At 33.0% G+C, this 24,922-nt stretch overlaps 2 protein-coding genes across 2 annotated transcripts; both read right to left on the bottom strand.

Moving 5' to 3' along the window:
* Positions 1 to 1,476: 1,476 nt before the first annotated feature.
* Positions 1,477 to 2,435, bottom strand: LOC133180750 (uncharacterized). Its single transcript, XM_061315223.1, has one exon. The coding sequence runs from the start codon at positions 2,415 to 2,417 to the stop codon at positions 1,590 to 1,592; it is 828 nt and encodes a 275-aa protein (XP_061171207.1). The 5' UTR covers positions 2,418 to 2,435; the 3' UTR covers positions 1,477 to 1,589.
* A 56-nt stretch (positions 2,436 to 2,491) lies between these two features.
* On the bottom strand, positions 2,492 to 3,280 carry LOC133180672 (tripartite motif-containing protein 55-like). Its single transcript, XM_061315140.1, has one exon. The coding sequence runs from the start codon at positions 3,278 to 3,280 to the stop codon at positions 2,492 to 2,494; it is 789 nt and encodes a 262-aa protein (XP_061171124.1).
* Between the last annotated feature and the right edge of the window lie 21,642 nt (positions 3,281 to 24,922).

The following is a 24,922-nucleotide window of genomic DNA, read 5'->3' as shown; positions in this document are numbered from 1 at the left end:
ATTAATTAAGTTCTCTCTTGTCGGGAAGAGATAATTGCCCTCCAGATCACAGCTGTATATTGCAAACAAAACAAATCAACTCCTTTAAAGAGATATTCATTCCATGATTTAAAAGACAAAGCCAATGAAGATAATTATTTCAATTTAAAATGCTCCGCTAGCTTTAGAAAAGAAAAACTTTGATAATTATTTTAACATCTAAACAGATTTTTATGAATGAATTTTCTATCTGTACAAGTTTTATTTATAAAGTAAAATTGTTCAACATAAATAGCAATTTAGGATGTTCAGTTACCTTCAAAGGAAATATTTTAATTTGAGGGGTTCCAGTTGCGACTCATTTTATGCTATTAAAATACCAACTTTAATCAAATATCATAAGCCATGCAATTTGTGTACATGTAGGTTTTATGTCCTGGAAACTGCATCAAACTGATCTCGGATAGTTCTTTAAGAGATTCTTTAACGTTTTGTAAATAAATGTTATAAATTAATCAACAATGATACTCAAAACCTATAGCATATTATTTCTTGTACTGTTTGTGCAGAGGCTGAGCTTATATATAAATGAATGATGTTCTGTATATTCATTGACAAGGATTATGAAAATTTTCAAAAAAAATTTAAAAATGTAATTTGTAATTTAATTAATTACTTTTGCAAAGTAATTGTAATTTAATTAATTACATGTCTTAGAAGGCCTGTAATTTAATTGTAATTTAATTGAAGCAAAAGTCAAAGTAATTGCAATTTCATTAATTACTTTTTAAAGTAATTGACCCCAACCCTGATCTGAACAAGTATCTAATTAACTAATTACATGCACATTGATTGACCTGTCAGATAGCCTTATGTGTGTTTGAATAGTATATGGCCGTAGGTAATCACTCTATTTTTTACGATATTTTTCCCTTTGCCGATCATGTTAATAAGCACACGGCGGGTGTGACCGGTTGACGAGGATGCTTACTCCTCCATGGCACCTGATCCCACCTTTGATGTTTTTACATGCTCCAAATTTGTATTGGTTCAATGTACTTTTGAGATTGATTAAATAAAAAAATGTTCTTTATCTCCATATTTCATTGAAATATTTGTTTGAAAATAAGTATTACAATGTTATTTGTAGGTATTTTATTATGAATATAACAGAATGAAATGCAGAATTGTTAGTAGTTTCTTTCCATAATCAAAACAATTTTATCTGAGGCATTGTTCGGATATCACATTTCAAATAAAGGTCAAATTTTTATAGGCATAAAACTGTCATGAAAAAATACATGTAATATTTTGATGACTACACATTTTAACTTCATTATTTTATAAAAATTGGTATTTCAAAGAAAAACTGAAATGATTCATAACTTATAGCCATAAAAGTGTATGTGTACAATCAGGGATTCTTACTCCTACTAGGCACCTGATTTCACCTTGGAATTTCTAGGGCTCCGTGTTTTATGCTCTTCTCAATTTTTATTGTTTGTAGATTTTTATGAGATCTATCACTGTTTGTATTTTCTCCTTGCCATGTATCTAAATACAGTTACCAATCTGATGATCCTGTGAGTTTATGTACATGTGTTTATTTATCAATTACCTGTCAGATAGTCCTGTCTGTTTATGTACCTGTAGACACAAACTCTGTCGTTCCATGATCGGACCCAGAGAAGGTGAGTTTTGTAATCATAATTCAGGCTCCATGGTGAAAATATGCCGTGATGTTGCCGTGTCTGAATCAGCGACAGGAAGTAGCCATCCTTGTTAATCATATGCAGAGTCTGAGTGTTACGGTCACACACTAGGATGTGTGACAGAGCATCTGTACAAATACCTAAGGGTGCTAATCCTGATCCAGAGGGAGGCCCTGCATACGTGAAGCGATATTTTCCCTCATGCTCTGTCACTACTATACCTTTGTCCAAATCAGACACAATAACATCGTCATTACGGTTCTCAGTAATATATGCAGGAGATTTATACAGTTTCTGACCTGTGCTGTTGTGTTGTATTGTCTGTATGTGTTGTCCTGTGTTATTGTAACGGTTTACCTTGCCTGTTTTTCTGTAATCCCACATCCCAACCAGCAGGTCTCTATTGGAGCGGGAGCAGTAGACACAGAGAGGCTTCCATAGTTTTGTTTTCTTTATCAGTATTGACTTTGATCTGTTATCTGTCGATAATTTGTTTATATTATGATCTTTGTCTATATAAATAAGATCACCTGCATTGTTCACTGTGTGTTCTCCATAATAACTATCTATATTTGTCAGATGATGTAGTGTATCACCTGCTGTGTTTGTCAAGATGAGATTGTTACCATCACTCATCCAGACCCGGTCTGATGACACACGAGAAATGTTTCTTACATCATTAACATCTGTCACTGTGATAGATTTATGTAACACGGGTGTAGACATCAGTTTCAGTACACATTCATCTCTCACTTGTCTTTTTCCATTCTCTATGATTTGAATTTCACTGAGAAGCTTAATCACATCCTCGATGTTGATTTCCTCTGTAAGAGAGAAAGGGGCATGTTGTGTAAGATAAGGAGTATTTTTATCATTGGGACTTTAGTATTCTTTAGGAAGAAGAGGAATTTGACTGGTCTGTTTGCTGACTGTTCAGATCTGTATTCAAAGTTCTCTATGCTGGCAAGGTGTCCATTCATTTTTCTGATTTGTTCTTGTAATCTTTGAATCATTAAACTTTTATGTCTGATTTTAACATCACATATCACAGTGTCAATGAGGTCCTTAAGTTTCTGAGATTTTGCTGACATCTCTGATTCACGGTTGGAGATTTCTGTCTGACAAGCTTTTACATCAGTTTGGATTCTTGATAGGAGAAAACAGCTGTTATAGAGAGTCTCACTTCTGATGTTGTGGATAATTTCTCTGTTTTGTTGACGGTTTGTTTCATAAGCTGTTCTGAGGTCTAGTATTTTGTGTTTTCTGTATTTCATCCACTGGAGAAAAAAAGGAAATTTTTGGGGATTTCTGTGTTTTGTGCATTGGGCACAGACAGGAAGTTCACAAGAATGACAGTACTTTTCATAGATCATATTTTGATGTCTCTCACAGGTTTCTTGCTTTGTTAGATTTTCATATTTCTCTCGGTAAATTACAACATCATGGTATATGGTATCGAGATCAATGACATGTTTCTCTTTACACTGTAAACATAGGCCATGTTTACATGTTTTACAGTAGAATTCGGTATCCCCCTGACATTGAGAACACTGCCGCACTTTACAAATTCTTAATCCTTGTAAGTCCATGATGTGGATGGTCGAGGTATTTGTGATAACAATCTCCTGAAATTATGCTACATGTAATATATAAAATAATTTATACAAAAGGAAATAAAGTGAAAACATTCTAAAAATGAATAACTGTGTATATCTAATTTTAATTAATAATTAAATCTATGAATTTAAATTCATTCAAAATTATTTTTATGAATGAATTTAAGTACAATTCCAAGTAGGAATCAGGCAGATAGCACTAGTTAGGCGGTACAGTGAAAATTTGAGGAATCATTAAAACTGTGTTTAATGTATTCATTAAGGTCTAAAATGAATGATAACTAATTATTTTGCTAAAATTTTTCTTTTATCACACAGCCGGTTTCTCAAGAGGGTGCTGTGTATAAATTGGATGTAAATAGTGCATATATCATGAAAAAATTTCCTTAAAACCCAGGAAATTTTTGAAAACTAAATAAATTATTACAATAATGATGGAATACGGAAATAAAAAGTATTTTTATATTTTTGTGCAAATAAATGAATAGAAAGATAAAGGGTAATTAAATCATGGAATTTGTTTCAATTCTTGGAAAGAGTTATCTCCCTTCATTTTCATATAGGTGGCGCTGGTAAAAAGCTGCTGAGCAGACCTATGATTTAAACAGTAAAATAGGGAAATTCCAGAGTTTGAAGAATATTTATTTTGGGCGCTCTTCCACATAAACAAATAAAACCGCATTTACGTGTACTTACATGCATACGTGTACTTACATGCATGTACCAGTAATTTGTGTCATGGGTAAATTCAATTTATTAGATGAAATAAAAAAAATGCATAAGATTAATCTTCCTAAACAACACGTTTTTAAAACAATCTATCTAATATAACTGACGGTATAAAATAACAAAGAAAATAAACTGTTTGTATTTGTATTTATTTTGGAATGAGAACAAATCTTAACCTATTAAATCATTTATAAAACATACTTCGTTTTCCAGACACTAATTGCCATGCGTAAACTTAACATGCACTGACCAAGAGTTCACAAGTTTGAAATGTATGGCTTCTCATTGCGTGAGTTTTGTCCACACATGTCGGAGTAGACTATCTAAGCCAATTGATTCCTAAGAAAACTGCATAGGAAGGTTTTTTTAATACACTTTTTACGGGTAAAATTCATTCGACGCTCGATAGAATTTTCAAATACAAGTGAAATATTTAGATTGCTTGCGTCCGACCTAGTATTTTGTATGCAAAAATATTGTAAGTTAGGAAGAAAATAATACAAATTCAAAAATAGTTAATTTTATTTTCGATTTTCCTGACAATTAAAAATGTGACCTCTACGTACAATTATCGTGATAATTATATACATGCTGTTTAATGTTCATGAAAGAAATAGCAACTCGTTAAATAATAACATTAGAGAGATAAATAGACTGTTTCTTTAATACACGAACAAAGTGGTCTTTTCAGCATTCGAAATGCATTGAATTTGAAGTCAGTTAAGACTAGCTGATTAAAATGTCTTACTGTTTATCACAGTAAGACGAAATCATACGAAAGATTCGAAATGATTTTAAAGTAATTTTCCACAAAGCGCAATTATCTCGATATCGAGAAATACAATGTTTACAAAAATAAATTTGCAACTTTCTTGTATTTCAGCGAATAAATTATAAATTAAAATATACTAGCGACTTAATCAAAGATATTATGAAATAATCTGAAAGATCCAACATTTTTATCCACTCATCACTTAGTTTAAAAAATGCATTTGGAATGGTCATTCTATGGTTTGTTTTGTGTATGACCTCAGGTCGCTGGTTCACACGCCGATTGATCCCCGGTGACCTCCTTTGCCAAGCGCTATCGAGGGAGGGGTTACATATTTGTAAACACACAAGGTGAATGTAAAAGGCGTGTACTTAATGGCTGTGAATAGTCTGTGTTTAAAGTTTTGTTTATTTCCTAACTTTATTGTTTGTTTTTATATGATAAGGAGAAAATTTTATCTTTTTTTCCCTGTTAAGTAGACTGGTTTATCAAAATTTGAAAACAAACGAAATAAAAGGGAAAGTTGTCAGTAAATAATTTGGAAATAAAGCACAGAATACTTCAAGAACCCGATTCTAAAGAATATTAGCATCTAATGTAGATAGGTTTATTATTTATAGTAAGTTTATTTTAATTACACGGATGAAGAGCTCTTGTTTACTAGCTGAATGAAACCACTTACCTGTATATGTGTTATGCTTCTAGCTCATTTAGAACACAAGACTCCAACAAAATAACGTTTTCTTGAGATCAATAAGATGTTAAATAACAAAAATAGTGAAATTGCTCTTTTCTGTTTAAACCTATCCATATTTTTCAGATATTAATAATAATTTACACAAATATGTTTTTTTTTTAACCATAGGGTATGTTGTCTATGAAAATAGCATAGCCTTTAGAGTTGGCTGTTTGGATCTTATACTTTTCCAAAGCTTAAAATCCTCAAAATATCGGTAATTAAATGTTTTTGCAAATTTGGATTATCTCCCTTTTTCAGTTTAAAATTAGAAAGTTTTATTGGACATGGAAATAATTGATAAGTTTTAAAAAAAAAAAGGTACTTGTACTGCTTTTTTCTTTTTTTCTTTTTTCTTTCTTTCTTTCTTTTTTTTTGAGTTGAAAATAAAAAGAAATTGTTTTGAAATGTCAAATTTATTTCACTTGTATAGATCTACGGCATATTATGACTGACAAAATAGTGATATTCCTCTTTTTTGTATGAAACTCATCCATAATTTTCGGATATAAATAATAATTTGCGCAAAACTGTTTTTATACTTTTATAAGCGACAGGGTGTGATTTCTAGGAAAATAGCACTGTCTTTTGATTTGGCTGTTGGGTTTTTATATTTTTTAATAGACAAAATTCCTCAAAAAATTGAAATTTTCAAGTTTTTGCAAATTTGGATTATCTCCCCTTTTCAATTTAAAATTAAAACATCTTACTGGACATAAAAATATTTTTATTTATTTATAAGTAGTTGTACTGAATTTGAATGGCCAATAAATGTACTTGTGTTTTCTTTTCTAATTTTCTTTTTATTTAAACTTGAATATTGGCAATTTTGCGAATTTTTAGTAGAAATTTAAGCCATATTATGCTGTAAACTCTGTTTCTGTTGCCATGGAAACCACACACTGATTTGTTAAAAAATATTTTATTTTATGAAGTTACTGTAAGTCGTTTTAATTCCACGGTGTTTAAATTTCACAATTTCTCAAAACGTATCAATCGCAATTGTTTTAATTTCACGCAGCAAGAAATTGATTTAGATTTCGTATAAGCATTCAAACGTTTTAGGTTTAATTTCGCGGGAAAATGATGAATCGCAAACATAGTGAAATTAAAACCATCGTGATTATTTGCCAATCTACAGTATTTAGCATGCTCTACCAGGATGCAAATTTTAAAAAAAATGGAAACCCCTTATGTGCCACCTCCTGCTTGATTCTTACGTGGAATAGTACTTAAATTAATTCATTTTTTTTTTCATTTATTTTTATACAGCATCATGAGTCTTACCAGTGTACCTTGTGTGTCTGACTAGGTGCTGAAAAAGATGCATAATATATGCTCCAGGTATTTCGCAGTCCAGCCAGTCAGCCGGAACCCAAGAAAACACAATTTTGGTTCTGGATTTTGCTGTAATATTGGTTCAGGTCTGAAAGTATCAAAACAATAACATTGAATCTGGTTATTGATTCTGTTAAAAACATGCTACAGTATTCTGACGTTTTTATAAAATAATTTCTCACTGTGTCTCTGGGCAATCTAATTGCTTTGTTTTATTGAATATTTGTTACATGAATATAAATTACCTGACTGTTATATATTCATTAAAAGAACCGTGCCCAACAACAGTGACCTATGGTACACACTATTATTATTTAGTATTTTTACTACTTTGTATCTTTGTCCTTTTTTACACTTTACACTTTTATGTTAAATACATTCTAAACTTTTTCTCAGATTTTTAATTCTATCTCAATAAAACAAAAAAAGGCAGTGAAATAGAGGGGGGGGGGGGGGGTCAATTTCATTGCAGGAAATATTTTCAGGAGTTAAATATATGTAAATTAAGTTATCATTATAACAGATAAATTCAAATTGATTTATTATTTTTGTAATCTGTTAAAAAAGGGAGGGTTAAGACATGTATGTAAAAATTTGTGGGAAATTTGTTATGAAATGTATTACACAGTATTGTATACATGTATAATTTATCAGCCTTCAGATTTTGCTTAAAAAAACCAAATCAGAAAAAAAAATGTTTGTAAATATTCAACATCTTAAGTTTTAATGTTAAGTAGATGTCTGGAACTAATATTATGGCAGGAACCAAATTTACCTTTCTTATAGCCAAGAACCAATATGATTCAGGACAGTAGATTTATTTAGCGTCTCAGTCAGAAGGCTAAATTCAGACCTAAGATTTTGCGACATAGTATATCAAATTTTTGTGCTCAGCTAAATAAAACACATTGAAAATGTTAGAATTTTTGAAGCATTGATAGGAATAGGATTTGGAATGACAACATTTCAAGATATAATTATACCTGGTAGATTAAACTGCTTTGATGGCTTGTGTTTAGCTAAATTGGGAAAACACCTGTCAAGGGTCTAGTAGGGACAGTCCAGCAGGGCAAGTTACAGTCCTGGTCAAATCCACCTTACTTTTTCCTTACCTGTTAAATGTTACACAATAATATATCTCTGGTTGGCGTTTCAAAGAAAAAAATAGCAATGTCTTTTTTTAAATCACTGGATGAATACTTTGTTTTGTTTTTCTTTTTTTTATTTAGATGCAGCAATATGTACATTAATTTGTAGTGAATGATTTCAAATGAGTTATTATACTCTATGAATTTGTATTTGCCAAACTTTTCCTCATGGTCATTTTCCAACGATGGTGTGTAATCAAAATCTCTTTCCCCCGCTCTTTTTATTTTGACACGATTCTTGCACATGTCGGTAAAGGGCAGAGGAATCTCGGATTAAGAATTGTTTACAAATCTACTTTCGTTTTACTAGTACGGTTTACTTACCTTCTCATTCAACGAGTTTTAGTTAGAGCCCTTGTTCATCCATGTAATTTAATGTTTACCAGCCGGTAAGACTAAGCCGGTATACTCGTACTTAGGAATGATTCAGAACTTAGCCGGAAAACTGGTTTATAAGTAGAGGAAAACAGAGGATATACCGCATGATTTCAGAAGTATCGCTATTTATAACATTTCAATCACATCAAACGTATTTATGAGGGATGCACAGCCGCACAGACAAAATCAGAAAAATCCCCCTTTCTACTCATACTCTAACTTGACACGTCAACACTTGTTGAATGAATTTATAGCTTTTTAAAAAGCTTGCCTGACTAGATCAATCAATATCTATGGAACGCATAAGCAAGAGAAGTTATCAAAGTTAAAATTCACAAGATGTAAAATTGACTTTCTCAAATGTTATAACAAAATATTACAGATTAACAAATATCAAAGACATGTCACTGTTTGGTCATTCATAAGTTAGCCCACGGGCTGAATAGTTGTGTTGGGATGAAACTGCAAGTGCGCTTGCATAGATTGGAATTCTTGGAAAAATAGTTAGACGAGTCGTTCTAAAGAAATCCATACTCTAGCTCTTTCCAGAGGGCGCGCTTCTTCATGCATACTTTCTGGTCAGTGATGGGTTGATGAGACGGCTTCAGTTTATAGACTGGTCTGTTCTCCGTCGTTCTCGAGTAAAGGAGATGGGTGAACAAGGCGTGCAGAATGCCTATAGCTTCAGATACATAAAAATCATATTCAATTTGCGAATTTAGTATTTAGAATAAAGTTCTCATTATTGAAATTTATGAAATTATGATAAACAAAACTTTTCTGAGGAAAATTTTCTAGGCAAAAATTATTCTGTTATTAACAAATAATGTGGTATTCGTGCGTAGCTAGGTTAAGGACTCCCATATATACGTCAGCCTATGCAGAGGTTCGGGAAAGCTATTATGACGTCACGTTAAAACAATACAAATGAATCTCGATGAATAAATACTGTATGTTCTTTTTAAAACACACTAAATACCTTCGTTTCTCATAAATATTATAAAGATAAATTGATGGTGCAACGTATCTTGCCATAATAGCACTTAGTGTATGTAGAATGAAAGCCAGCTTGATCTCACTGTACTTCCTAAGATGACGTCATTTCTTAGTTTGACACGCAGTTTCTCTGTACTTGAGGCGTGGATCAAGCTTTTATAGTAACTTGAAAAAATAAAAATAAATACGAAACGCGCGTAGTCGGACCAAAAGAGAGGCACATTTTGAAATATATTAATCCACATATTTTTGTCAAACTAAATTGATAATGTGTAGACTTTATTTAAAGCCGTAGGGAGCACATTTTTACAGTAACGTGCTAGATTGACAGGTCCAGCCCCTCGAAAATATAAAAAGTTCAACGATATCCGCTTCACTATAAATTCTGATTTTTTAAACACGTGAAGCTATTATTCCTACTATTCTGAAAAGTTCAGGGAGCTGGTTGTGCATTGTTTATTTATTCCGTCATGTAACATTATTCCAATGCGTATTACTTTTTTGTCTGGAGTTTATAGAAAGACGGATAAATTTTAAAGAATTCCCGAGCATGAGGAAGTTGCTCCCAGCACTTTTCGTGTTAAGGAATTTGTCTCAAAGAAAACGGAATAAATTTTAAAGCGGAAAGATGCCCTTATATCGTTGAACTTTTACGATATTTGCAGTAGTACATATATGTTCTAATTTTAAACCTGTCACGTGACAAACAGCTGATGTAAGCGATGTCGCTTTGGTCGAACTCAGCAGAGACCCGATATATACAAGTGCAAACACCACAATTCACATTTATCGAAATTAATGCTGTTAAAAAAAATATTAAAATTGTATTCATTTTCCCTGAATATATAAAGGCGTGTATTTCATGGGCATCCTTAACCTAGCTGCGTGGGATTCGAACCCTAGCAATAAAAATCCTGAGTATCATTTTCCTTTGAGACTAACACGCTAACCACTAAGCTACACAACTCATTAAGAATAGAGGCGTTTAAATCATGTTTGTGATATGACCCTTGATTAAATGGACTTCCAGTTTTTTCTCGGAAAGATTCTAATGTTGTGTCATAAAAACGTTTTTTAAGGAAAAGCTGGTCTTTGCTCCATGTTTTTGTAAACAAAAAAGTATATCTTTGAGGATAAACTTTAAAAAATGGAGTGTAGACCACTCATATCGAGAAATTCTGTTATAGTATAAGAAAATGATCCTTTTTGTCCTCTTTAGTGTGTGCATGCCATTTCACAGACAAATAATTTCAATCTTTCTAAGATTTTTGCAAATTGTGGAGATTTTACGTGAAGTAAAGAAAATATTGTTATAATTGAGATTTAATTTTTCACTTTCATGTTTGTCGCACTATGCGCATGTCGCTCACCTTGCTCATCATCTTCTTATGAAAAGTTTTAACTAGGAAAGTTGTCTTGAAGTGTTTGAGACAAAAACACTTCAGTGCTGCTCTAGGACGCAAGGTAAATGGGCGGTACACTTAGCTAGAGCAAAACATGATACTGATACCTCCCCACCCCCAAGCCTCATTTGCAATGATGGTCTTACCATATATTATGAATGCGTTTAAAATACATCTTTATGTACAATTTTAAAATTGTTTACAGTTTTACTTTTCAATCGATCTAAGGGTCTTTCTCATTTCTTCTTAAATAGCATGTTTTTAAGGAAATGAAAACAGTACAAATCATGATGATTTCTTCATTTTGCTGATTCTTTACTTAGAACCTTACGGGAGTGAAGCCCATTCCTCTACGTGTACTGGCCTACACTTTTGTCGCTGTATTAAAAGGAAATCCTTGTTCATCACAAAACATGGAATAATATGCCACTGGCAGACTTTCTAAGCCTTTTAAAAAGCTAACATTGTATAAAGTACATTATTTTGTAATTTGAAAGAAAGGGGGAAAACAGGCTGAATCAAGAAGGGGTGTCCCACTAACCAGGTGGAGGCAGTTTGTTTATGATTAGACTAGTCCACTTACGGGGCAAAATAGTAAGAATAATAAGCAAATCCATTACTTTAGTGTTGCCTGTCCATATACAATGTGTTATTTAAAAATGAGATAAAATTTGCAGTTAATAAAAAAATTGAAGCTTATAAGAATCAGGTAAAAATAACAAAGTTTATTTATTTTCATAGAAGTTATCACACCCATTCAATAGAAGGCGCGAAGATAATTTACTTGTGACATTTAGCGCGAAATGATTTTGTCACCCCTTTCGTAGAAGGAAATTGACTGATACAGTAGTTTAGAAACGCAGAAAAAAAATTACATGTCCATGTAAAGATTCGCAAAGAATAAACAAGTGCATGCAAAAAAACAAACAAACAAAAAGCTGAAGGCATTAAACACATCATTATTTTGCATCAGTAATATGATTCTTTCTTCTGTAAACTCTATTTGCTAAAATGCAGAAAACAAAATTCCGATGTAAATCAGCTTGCACAAAATCTAGCTCACTATGTATGACAAAGTCAGGCAATAAGTCGATTTCCAAAACTGCCGTTTTCTTTTCGAACTCGGTCAAACGCAATTATTCCGGATAACAACTACAGTGGCTTACCAAATGATAAGGTATAAATGTATTTACAAAAAGGGACGGTTTTTTTCTATTTTAAAACAAACAAATTTAAACGAAAATACGTATTGATCAGTAATTGCATAATCATTTAATTTCTATAAAATAATTGATTCTGATTGGATAAAAAATTCTTTTGATAACTGCATCAATAAAATCTGGAGTTCACTTGCACTTAGCAGCCGGAACTACTTTGGCTGACTTTATATGTATATTTCCCGCTTCCAGATTACTTTGTGAAAGAAAAATGAAATACTTTTATTCTATTTTCCTGAATTTCAAAACTTGTCCGTTACGTTACTGAGTTATTTTCTACTTTCCTTTCTTTTCGAATTATCCCCCTTTGCTAAACAAATCAGATATCTGCATGACAACAATGCAGTTGCGGGAGAGAAAGAAAGAAATCATTATATATTTGACTTTGTGATAACTGGTACGAACAATAGAACTGTGAAGAAATGTTTTATGCTTCCAAAGCGGAGAAATGCCATTAATCTGTTAATTCTTAGGAAACGAATGTATGAGAAAAAACTTCACTGAGGGAGGACGGAATTCTTTCAATGTTAAACAGTCGACAACCGACTATTTTAGATTTTACAGCATGTCGTGTTATGCATGGACAGATTGTTCGGTTTGGATTTCAGATGAAGAGATGCGCAAATTAAATCCAGAATTTATGTGACCTACATGTAGAAAAAGTTATTAAGGTTATAGGCTATTTGAGTAGCTTCCCTTTTACATTTACGAATCTAAAGATATCAGCTTACCAGGGATATATACCCATTGGGATATAGCAAAAATAAATAACACAACAGGTAAGTTTTTTTATGTTAAAACTGTTATAATTGTCAGAAAGAGCTGGTAATGACACGACAATATCTGAGAATGCTGTTTCTTCCTATATACTCTGCGTCTGAAAATTTAGGTAGCCTAACTAAAGTATATGTTGGACATTCATTCGCTCTCAGCTTAAATCTCATCTTGAAAAGATAAATATTAAAATTATAAGAAATAAATCTTATGACTTTTTATTTGATGGATGTATCAAAGAAGACTTGGACGGAAAATCTCATCAATGCGCGTAGATCTGTGCATTCAGCCATTTTGAAATTTAGCAACGTTGTTGTGATGTATACCTACGCACAGTCTTTGATGCGTAAATTAAATATTAAAGTGAAAGAATCTTTCATTTTTTTTTTTTCTAAATCATAATTAAATGATAAAAAATGAATGTAAGATTATTTTCTTTGACCGAAGTATCAATGAAAAAAATTGGACGGAAAACGTTTTCATCAATGCGCTACGCGACTAAATAGTAGTCAGGGTTTGACACATGGTGCACGAGCCGGAGGCGTAGTGCATGCAAAGTGCAACACTGTTGTTATCATTATGCTGACTGTTGTATAAAAACGATGTTTTTTCCATTTCCAATGTTTCATCTCTTCTTACATTCATGTTAGTACACCTTTATTATGACGTCACATTGTGCTACATGTACCTCATAATCTTTTTTCTTTAATTTTGAAATCATTTAATTTCTATAAAATAATTGATTCTGATTGGGAAAAAAAATTCTTTTGATAACTGCATCAATAAAATCTGGAGTTCACTTTAACTTAGCAGCCGGAACTACTTTGTCTGGCTTTTCATGTATATTTCCCGCTTCCAGATTACTTTGTGAAAGAAAAATGAAATACTTTTATTCTATTTTCCTGAATTTCAAAACTTGTCCGTTACGTTACTGAGTTATTTTCTACTTTCCTTTCTTTTCGAATTATCCCCCTTTGCTAAACAAATCAGATCACCTGCATAACAACAATGCAGTTGCGGAAAAGAAGGAAAGAAATCATCATACGTATGTTAAATGTTTGTCTTTGTGATAACTGGTATGAACAATAGAACTGTGAAGAATGCTACCAAAGCGGGGAAATGCCGTTAATCTGTTAATTCGTAGGAAACGAATGCATGTGAAAAACTTCACTGAGCGAGGACGGAATTCTTTCAATGTTAAACAGTCGACAACAGACTCTTCTAGATTTTACAGCATGCTGTGTTATGCATGGACAGGTTGTGATACGTATTTATTTGTTCGGTTTGAAATTCAGACGAAGAGATGCGCAAATGAAATCCAAAATTTCTGTGACCTAGAAAGAGTTGTTAGGGTTCTCTTTGAGTAATTTCCCTTTGCATTTACGAACCTAAAGATATATCAGCTTATCGGGGAAAATATACCAATTGGGATATAGCAAAAATTAATAACACGACAGGTAAGTTTTTTGTGTTAAACTGTTATTGTTAAAAAGTGCTGGTAATGACACGACAATATTTGAGAACGTTGTTTATTCGTTATGTATTACTATGCATATGAAAATTTAGGTAGCCTAAGGTATGTATGTTGGACAGTCATTCGTTCTCAGGTAATATTACATTCATTTCTTAATGCTTCATGCATTTATGTATAATGTTCAGATAGTTTAAGAGAACTTTAAGGGGAGTGAAAGGGGGGAAATTGCAAGAAACTATTTTTAAAAAGTGATTTTGTTTATTTTCTTTTCTTTAAGTGTAAAATATTTGAAGCTACGTTTATATATATTATACAACAATGTTTTAGATAACGGCGTCTGTGGCGTAATAGGTAGCGCGTCGGACTGACAATCTCGGGGTCAAGAGTTCTCTCCCCGGCGTGGGCGCCGTCGGATTTTCTTCAGAAAAAGAAGCCTTGCTCTATTTCGGCATAGTATGCTTACGCTATATAAATCCTTAGACCACCATGCGAAAATAGTCGGATATTGACTATATAGAGACAAACTGACAGGAAGCATAATAATAAACGATAGAATAAGACTGTAGGTGGTCCGATTATTTTTTTCCCAAAAAAATACCAAAGGAAAAAAATTGAAATAGTGAGATATGTTTGAGGTGCAATTTTAGTTCAAAGGGTCATATAAAAACATCGTAGCGCCGCAAGAAGTGCATTGACTTGACAAGACTGAAGTAGTCATGATTATTATCTATATTATTTTTTAAGAAAACGATGCTCCTTTATCATTCAGTAAATGCCGCTGAAACCCCTGTTACACTGTCACAATTTAGAGCTACGATACATTACAAATTCAAAAATCGCAGCAAATGGGGATTCACGTGGAGGTAGTCGTAGGATATCTTCCTTATTCGTGTTTAATGGCAGGGAATCGCAAAACTCGGCGATTGTTTTGAACATGTTCAAAACAATCGTGGACAAGTACAATTTTTTAAGTATTCGTAGACAATCGCATGACATTCGCATTGCACTCGTCCACAAATTCGTTGTAAATCTTCGACATCCGTGCGACTTTCGCGGAACATCGCAGTATTCGTGACACTGCGAGTGCCCTACGAGTTAATGCGAGTGTCCTTCGAGTAACTGCCAGTATCCTACGAATTACTGCGAGTGTTCTTGATAGGAATATTGAACGACGTTCCCGCGAATATGATACGAAAAAGGGCGAATGAGGGCAAGTGCAGTACGAGTACTGTGTGATTGAAGTACGAGTTAATACGATGTAGTGTAAACCTATAGGGTTTGAGACAATTATTTTAATCAGAAAAATAAACACACTAAACTATTTACAATGTACTTAAGATACATGGTATTGATCTGTAATCCAATCGGGATAAAAAAGTGTTAGGATTTTCCGTAAGAATAAACAAATCTGGTAATCGGATTAAGGACAACATATGCTACCAGGATGTTTATCTATCTTGGGAACTCGATGCAGGAACAGTAACGGAACATTTCTAAAACTTATCTTAACATAATATTAACATTTGCACAATACTAGGACGTTGAACTGAAGTTTCAATTACCATTTATTTTATAAAATTCAAGGATTTTTTCCCCAATTTATTGTACAACTTCTTTACTTGAATCTGATTTGTTTATTTTCGTATGTATATGAGTAATATGTATTGTACACTACGCCACTCTTCCGGGAGCCACTATACGATTGTTTGTATGACCTATCATTTTCAGTAAATAAACTTGTTGAAAAAGACTATTTGTCTCATATGTTTACAACTACTTAGTTAATTTGGTGCCGTGACCAGCATTGGCGAAGTACCATATATACAAGAACAGAAAGAAGGAAAAGGTGAAGACATTGTTTTCTTTTCCATCTTTTTTTTAGTTGACTGCTTTCATGGAAATTCTAAATTTGAATTTAATATTTAAAAATGGCTACGGCAAATGTACCATCCTTTGGGGACGATGTGACAAATGTGGTTGACGATTTTTACACCTCAAATATCGGAAACCGAAATAATGAATGATAAATTTAAAGAGGGAATGAATTCAAACATTTTTTTCTTCTTCTATTCACTAGTATAAGAGAAGGGTGTGTAATTTTCAGTGTTGGCATTGAGAAAAATACGGTCATATCCGCTGAAATTGTCATGAACGAAATTCATTTAGGCCCCAATACAATTCTTTGAATAATGAAAACTAAGAGGCTCTCTTCAAAATGAAACCAATGTCGAGAGATTAAATAAATGTGGTAGGAAAATTGTACATAAAAATTGTTTAACATGAAATCCATATTCTTGTCTTGTTAAATTTGGGAAGAATTAGTTTAGGGCGTTGGTAGATACAGGGGCCGAAGTATCACTAATAAGTAGCAAAAATGTATAATAATTTTATTTTCAAACCTAATTTAAACCAAAAATACCCCTTTATTTACAAGCAGCAAATAGGTAGAGTTAATCTTTCCTTTAAAATGAATGGGCTTCTACTGTCTCATAATTTTTATGTAACGGAAGGGCTTAATAGGAAGAGATTGGCGAACAGTGAATGGAGTGAGAATGTACTTTGATTTGGGCTGTTTAAGAATTGTGAAAACATATGTAAAATTGCAAGAAGATATCCATATTTCCTCTTTGAATGAACGAGTTTTTGGTTAAACAACAAACAGCAGTGGTATGTCATGCAAAATTAAGCTCTGCTTTTCCAAGAAAATATGGGGAAATTATTGAAATTTAAACATAGTTGAGTGTGTCAATGAAGAACCCATGTTGTTTATAAAAGAAATACGCGTAAAGTTCCAGTTTTGATTGTTGACTGCTCTAAAAAATGCATGCTGGTTAAAACCAGGACTCGTCATCGAAAACGCAAGATCCGCGGACAATCGAGAGATAAATACTATCAATTTATCCAATAAATCCAATAACTCGGAAGATTTTAAAGAAATATACGCGCCGGAGGAATGTAAATCGTACGTAATGAAAGTCGTTCAAAACAATAAAGATTTATTTGCAACAAATGATACTGAGTTGGGACACACGGAAACTGTCAAAATGAAAATTGAAATGGGGAACCATCCTTCCATTAAAATTTGACCGTATCGAACTCCGTTGAATAAAAGAGAACTTAATGACAAAGCTATTGATGAAATGTTAGACGTGAAATAATTATTAGATCGCAGTCACCGTGGTCATTTCCGTTAGTAGTCGTGGGGAAAAAGACGGAACTCAGAGAATGATGATATTTTAAGTTTATTAGATAAATCTAAATATTTTATCACAATTGATTTAATGAGTGGGTATTGGCAAATTCAGTTAGATGAAGAAAGTAAAGAGAAAACTGTTTTTGCATGTCATAAAGGTTTATTTCATTTTAAAAGAATGCCTTTTTGTTTAAGTAACACGCCAACAGTATCTCAGGAGTTAATGAACATTGTTTTTCAAGGGTGTGAGAATATTGCGAACTCGTATCTTAAAGATGTTCTTATATTTTCGAAAACCGCCGAAGAACATCAAAAGCACATTCAAGAAATATTTCACCAAAATCGTCGACATGGACTTAAGTTAAAATTAAAGAAATGCAACTTTTTTTCAACAGGAAACCGAGTATCTAGGGTTTATAATAGGTTCAGAGGGTGTCAGACCAGATGAAAAGAAGATACAAGATATCCGAACTCTACCAGCACCAGGTACGGTAAGAGAGTTTAATATATATTATATGCCCCTATGCAAAACATGAATATACAACTCTGGGCATTAAGTATTGCTGGATAAAGTTATAAGGTCGAGTATATTGAAGGTAAATATAACTGTTGTGCAGCCTTGCTTTCAAGACTTTCATCTAGTACTTCGGAGCATAATGATAATGAAGGTAAGGATGTAAATGAGTCAGACATTAATGACAACACATTTGAAGTCATTGCAATAAATTCCAACCATATTGAACCTTAACAATTTGCTAACCCCGATTTCACGATACCTGAAGATTTGATTAAGCCATTTTTAGATTTATCGGAAGGTATCAATGTTAAAAAATTACAAAAATCAGATGAACAAATTGTTAAGTTAAAAGAAAGAATTAAAAAAGAAAAAGATACCCAATTTGAAGAAAAGACATTTTTAGAGATTGAAGGTCTCCTTTATTACTTGTCAGACGGAGTTTCCAAATCTCCCAGACTGCGTTTATATGTTTCTCAAGAATTAGAAGATATTAATCTAAGGAAGTAAACAAAATTATGATGCTATCAGACAAAAGTATTACATTCCAAATTTAAACAAAAGCTAAACAATTACATTGAACAATGTGTAACCTGACAAACTAGGAGTTCCAGAAAAAAGTCATCCTCCAATGCAAGAGACTGAAATTCCACCTTATCCTTTTTTTCAAAATTGTACTAGACTTGTCTGGGCCTTATCTGTCCACTCTTTCCGGAAACAACATTGTCTCCTTGATTTCCTTGATTGATATTTACTCAGGTTGGCCGGAAGCATTTTGTGTCGCTGACAAATCAGCTGATAACATCGTTCATATAATTTTGGCTGAAATATTTCCCCGTTATGGTTGCCCCTTACAGCTTTTGACAGATAGTGGCACGGAAAATGTTAATAAAAAAGTGGAAGAATCTCTTAGAGAATTAAATTTTCATCATTACACCACCTCGTATTACAATCCACAGGGTAATGGTAATGTAGAAAGGTTTTACAGAACTCTTCACGATGTAATGGCTATGAAGGTACAAGAGGAAACGCAAACTTGTGATCTTTATCTTAATCAAAATTTAGTCGCCATCAAATTTCATGTAAATGAGTCAACTAAATATTCTCCATTTTACCTTTTGTATAATAGTTCTACCTTTAGATACTATATTCAAACCGACAAGAAGGTACAAGGAGGAAACTCAGCATCAGGTTGCATTGCAAAAACAACAAGAAGCATTTGTTCAAGTTCATAGAAACCTGAAAGAAGCTAAACGTAAACAGAAAATACAAGCCGATCAAGGAAGTAAGGAAGACACTTTTCACATTGGAGACCCTGTTTATTTGAAAAATCATCACAGAACAGATAAGCCAGACAAACGATGGGTGCCGTATAATCGCATTATTGAGCAAACAGGTAAGTCTTATGTTAAGAATCAACTCAATGGTACCACGACTAAAACACATACCAGGCATCTTCACCATGCTAAACTTGATGAATGGGAACTACCACAAAATTTGGGGGAACGAATTTTAAGACAAACGCAATATGTAGTTCCACCGGAAAATGTTTCCTAGGAAGATGTTTCCGAAGAAGAAGAACAACAACCAGAATTACAGATACTTGTAAGTCAAAAACGAGTTGAACGCGATAGTTCCTTTGACGAAGACGATATTCCGTTGCAAGGGCGTAGAAGAAGAATTTGCGCACGTGCTTTAAACAACAAAGCGGATCACGAAAATACAATGGAAAAACAAAATAATAATGAAAATCACCATTACTTGATGTAAATAACAGAGTGACAAACCGACATGGAATATGATTCTGGCTCTTCTTTTGATATAGGCCGTCAGCAGGCTGATTATGACTCCGAAGAGGAGCCAAATAGGTAGTAAATTCTGAAATTAGTGATTCCCCAAAACAATTAGAAATTGAACAAGAAATGGAAATTGATGAAGTCAACTATGTAAATGATAACCGCATGTCAAAACAAGCCTTCAATTATAAAGTAAAACCACATATAACACAGAGAAAAAGTGTAAATGTATCAAATAAGGGATGCAATGAAAGCATTAAACACAGGTGCAAACCAGAAATAAAACCTAGGAAGTCCAAGGAACGTAGAGTGTATAATGGGGATACAAGTAAAGAAAACAATGATGTTGCTGTCCAGTTTCTTACGATAATGTGAAAATTACTTCAAGTATAAGTCAATTATATTTTTGATTACAGAAAAACAATTATTTTTTCTTAATTCGGTCTTGCACAAACTCACTGGAATTTGATTGTCTTGTCATTGTAATGTCAATGTACATGTACCATAACTAATTTTAGAACCTAATCAAAATAAACCAAGAACCCATATTCAAACGATGGGAAATGGTAAATTAATTTCATAAAGAGTTAAATGTAAAAAAAAAAAATAAAATAATAAACAAAGGTTCAACAATATAGCAAAAAGTCAACAGTCGATATTTTAATCAACGACAAGGATGCACAGCATTCCATGGTTCTTTGGTCTTACCTCTTTTTTATAATACAAAGTACGATATAGAAGGACATTCTCCTTCATTCACCTTTCTCTCACCTTTGATAAATTTGTTAAAGATTCTTATTTTAGAAAAATTGATTTGTGGAAACCTTTAGTAAACATTTTCCAGAAGTTAAAACTATACCATCAACGGATGGGAAATGGTAAATTAATTTCCTAAATTTTGTATAGGAATTTCCTTAATAGGTATTAATTTTTCCATTAATGGTACAGTTTTAACTTCTGAAAAATGTTCATTAAATATAATTAATCCTTCATGAGAAGGGAAACACTAATACGCGGTTCACATGAGTAATCACACTATGTTCATAATGGTCATTCGATGTATAGGTGTTTGTACTCTTTCCTCTTCTTGATGTTCAAATTTAGATTCACTGATATATAGAGTTATGAAAGGTTATGTGGTTTAGATTACAGGATTATAAATTACATATATGGATATACACGTTTCACGATCTTCATTCCACACGGATGTGTGTTTCCTACTGCGAATTATGGTGAAATAATGGTCTTGCAAGAAAATAAACTACGCATGATTAGCGTGTGAGGATGGACTATTTTTTTGTAAAAGCAGAGTGCAAGGCACAGATAAAGAAAACAGTGTTGTACAAGATTAATGCAAATTTTGATGTTGATGGGTGCGTTGTTGAATGTCAGTGTGAATGTGCCATAGGAATGGGTCCAGTAGCAGCATGCAAACATGCGTGTGTGCTTTTGTTTGCTGTATAGAAGTTTGGTGAAAGTGGTGATTTGATCAAAGAGGAAACTTGCACTCAAAATATGCAAACATTCAATCATGCTAAACCTTACAAGGGAAGTCCAATTAAAGCTAAAGACTTCCCTCTAGTAAATGATGCCAACGTCATTTATGACCCAAGGCCAAATGAGTTTAGGAACGTGCCTGGATATCAGGACACTTTTAGAAATGTTTGGTTAAATAATCCATCTGTTAACAAATTACCTGTTTCTAAATTGTTCCTTACTGGAAACACAGTTGGCATTGACTCTGGTCATCATTATTTTCAAGAAAAAACTTTTAGAAATATAAAAATTCCAACATTACAGAAATATCTTATGAGGAAATAATGAAATTGAAAATGAGACCCGTGGCCAAAGCACCAATCCTATTTGGCAGTCTGAACGGTGCAAGAGAATTCACTCCTCAGATTTTGGTAGAATCTGCAAAAGTACAGAAAAAAATGATTTGAATAAGCTTGCTAATCGTTTGACTAAATATGTCTCACAAATCCGTGCCTCACCCATACTTCACGGCAAATGATACGAGTCGGTATCCATAAGATTTGAGAAAAAAGTGACGTAAAAACCCAAAAATGTTGCAGAATTGTATCAAAGTCCCACCCATTTCTTGCTGCATCACCAGATGCATTGATTGATGAAAAATCAATTTTTGAGGAAAAATGTCCATTCACTGCAAAAATGAACAAATATCTTAAGAAACTGTTTCATTTTTGAAGACTGTAAATAATTCATTAGAACTTTACTCGTCACACGATTACTTTTATCAAATTCATGGGCACCTTTTCTGCACAGATAGAACCAATTACATTTTTCTGGTGTACACATTCAAAGATATCAAAATTATTCCTGTGCCAAGAGAACAGAAATTCATTGGTAACATGCTTGAAAAAATAGAGTTCTTTTTTAATGAAATTTATGGAGATAACGAACAGTATTCAAGCTCAAAAGTCTATTAATCAAAACAAAATAGGAGCAGAGCAAACACGGACTTCCAAACATCAGAGGTGGGATCAGGTGCCATGGAGGAGTGAGCATCCCCTGCCGACCGGTCACACCCGCCGTGTGCTCCTTGTCATGATCGGGAAATAACGGAAAAATCCGTCGACAATTCAGTGTGTAAATAATGGCCTAACAATTAGTGTGAAAAACGTCAGTCAGCATTTGACTCAATGATAAATTGTATTTGCTGACAAGGTCATTGTATCGACCATAGAACTTACGAAATGATGACTTTAAACGAGACAGCTGATATTCTTGTTTCATCAACTTATTTGTCAATAATTTACCTCGTTTTAGAAATTGTACATACGTAGAGCATGCTCTTGCGTATCGAATCAACTGAGAAATATATACCCCGTATGCAGGTGATGAAGGTATATTGCTGCATAAGTAAGGGAAGTTGACGATTGAAAAGTTAAAGTCATCACGTTTATCATAAAGCTTGGTTGTTAGATTACCATTAACGTCTTTTTCAAGTAAAATATCCAAATATGAAACAAATGTGTCAGACTCTGTGGTATCTTTTATCTCAAGTTCACCAGGATATATCGTATCGACATAAGAATGGAAATAGCCATTGTTAATTGACAATACGTCATCGATATATCTAAATGTCGAGTTGAAGGCCACAGCAAATGTTATCTTCTTTTCACGTACAAGATTTTGGACAAATTCTGCTTCATATGAATCCAAAAAAAGGTCTGCTAATAGCGGGGCGCAATTGGTACCCATGGGAATTCCAATAGATTGTTGGAAGACCTGGTCTCCAAAAACCACATAGATATTGTCAATCAGAAACTCAAGCATCTTTTTAATGTCAACTTCAGAGTACTTGTGTGAACAATCAGAATGGTTTTTAACAAAATAATTTTGCAAATGATCAATGACAAGGTAAGTATGCGTACGAGTTCCATTTTTATTGAAAAAGCAGCTGTCAATGATATCAAAAAGCCTGGACTTTAATTTATCGTGGGGAATGGTTGTGTACAAAGTTGAAAAGTTTTTAAGCTGTTGATTTTGGTAAAATCTTGTGATTTCAAATTTTCCAAAAGTTCCTTGGAATTTTTAAGTATCCACATCTGATTTACACCACTTCTCGAATATATAGTTGCACAGTACTCTTGAAGTTTCTCCTTCACCACTGTTAATATTTTAGTGAGGAGTAAAGATAGAGGCTTGGTTGAACATTTACTGGAACCCGCTATGTATCTTTGTTTGAAAGGATTTTTATGAAGTTTTGGAATCCAATATAAATATGGTAATTCAAATTCATTTTGGTTGTTTGGAATATTAAAAATATTCAAAACTGACATATGATTTTGAAGAATTTCTTCCTTAGAAAGGGAACTATTTTAAACATCTTATTATAAACATTTTAGAAATGCAGTGTTGTAAAAAAATTATTATCAAATTTGAGTGTCTTGATAATAAAAGTACTGCGAGAATGTGACACATTTTAATCTTGTTACACGGATAGAGATTTTGTTTATAATCATTACTGCATTTCTTTACAACACTCTTTCAATTCTTCTTCAAGAATTAAAATAACTTTAAATTCAAGTATTCAATTTTATTTCCATTTTGAATGTATGGAAAACTATTTTTAATAGATTAAATTTAACGACATGTAACTTGTAGGTCATTAAAACATAATATTTAATTTTCGACATATGTTTCTAAGCAGTGTGCAACATATTAGACAGAACTTTTGCAATATTATTCTTTATTTTGGTATACTAGTACACTTACTCATAAGCGAAAGGTAGCTATGGGAATTATTTTCTGTGCAAGTCAAGCATGTTTTGGAACAAAACATTTTCGAACACTGCAGAAAGTGAAGCAGACAAAGATAATTTCTCTAGCCAACTTTGTCTCAGTGCTATTCAAAGGGCCCTTCAAGATTTTAAAAGCTTTGGCTAAGCCAATAATATGCTCATTGTAAACTCTCTTATTTTACGATCGTGCAGCACTGTTTTTCCTGACATTCGATTTTTCTTTTTAAAAATTGTTGGGATATTAATAGTTACATGTACATCTCTAGGAGCAACCCTTATCTGACATTAAGGAATCATCAAGCTCACAAAGATTCAGCAAGACATTGCGTTCCACAAGTTGGCGGTCACTTGCAGAACTTCCATAGGAAGGAGAGATGAAAGACACAAGACTCCAGGTGTTGAGCCAATAAGAACCTTCACTGTATTTCTGTTCTTGTACGTAGAGAAATTTGACTGTTGGGCAACTGGTGGCTTTGGCTTCTTGACTACAATCTCAGTACCATCGATTAGGAGACGTTTTGTTGGCAAAAAACTTACCCAGTCTCTATCAGGCCAAAAATTTACATCTCGCCACTGTCTTGACATGAAGTTGATCCATGTTAGCCATACATTTTCCACGGTTGTTGTAGAGACTGAAAAAAACCTACTAAATTCAAAGTAAGTTTTATTTTGTCTCAGTTTTATAAGAGTTGGAAATATCTTGTTTTCAATTGCAGATTCTGCACTTGATTGTAAATGTAATTCAGATGAAATGCAGCCTCCCCTTAACTATAAAGAACATGCAAAATATCAGGGTATATTCCGAGTATAAAACATGAACACTTCGCTATCATTAATTAAATTTTCAATTGGTATTATTTGTGATGACATGGTTTGCAT

Source organism: Saccostrea echinata, unplaced genomic scaffold (assembly GCF_033153115.1).
Source record: "Saccostrea echinata isolate AGI-Se365-2 ecotype Australia unplaced genomic scaffold, CSIRO_AGI_Sech_v1 ptg000007l, whole genome shotgun sequence".
NCBI lineage: Eukaryota > Metazoa > Mollusca > Bivalvia > Ostreida > Ostreidae > Saccostrea > Saccostrea echinata.
Note: the sequence above shows the minus strand (reverse complement) of the source record. Positions and strands in the feature narration are given on the sequence as shown.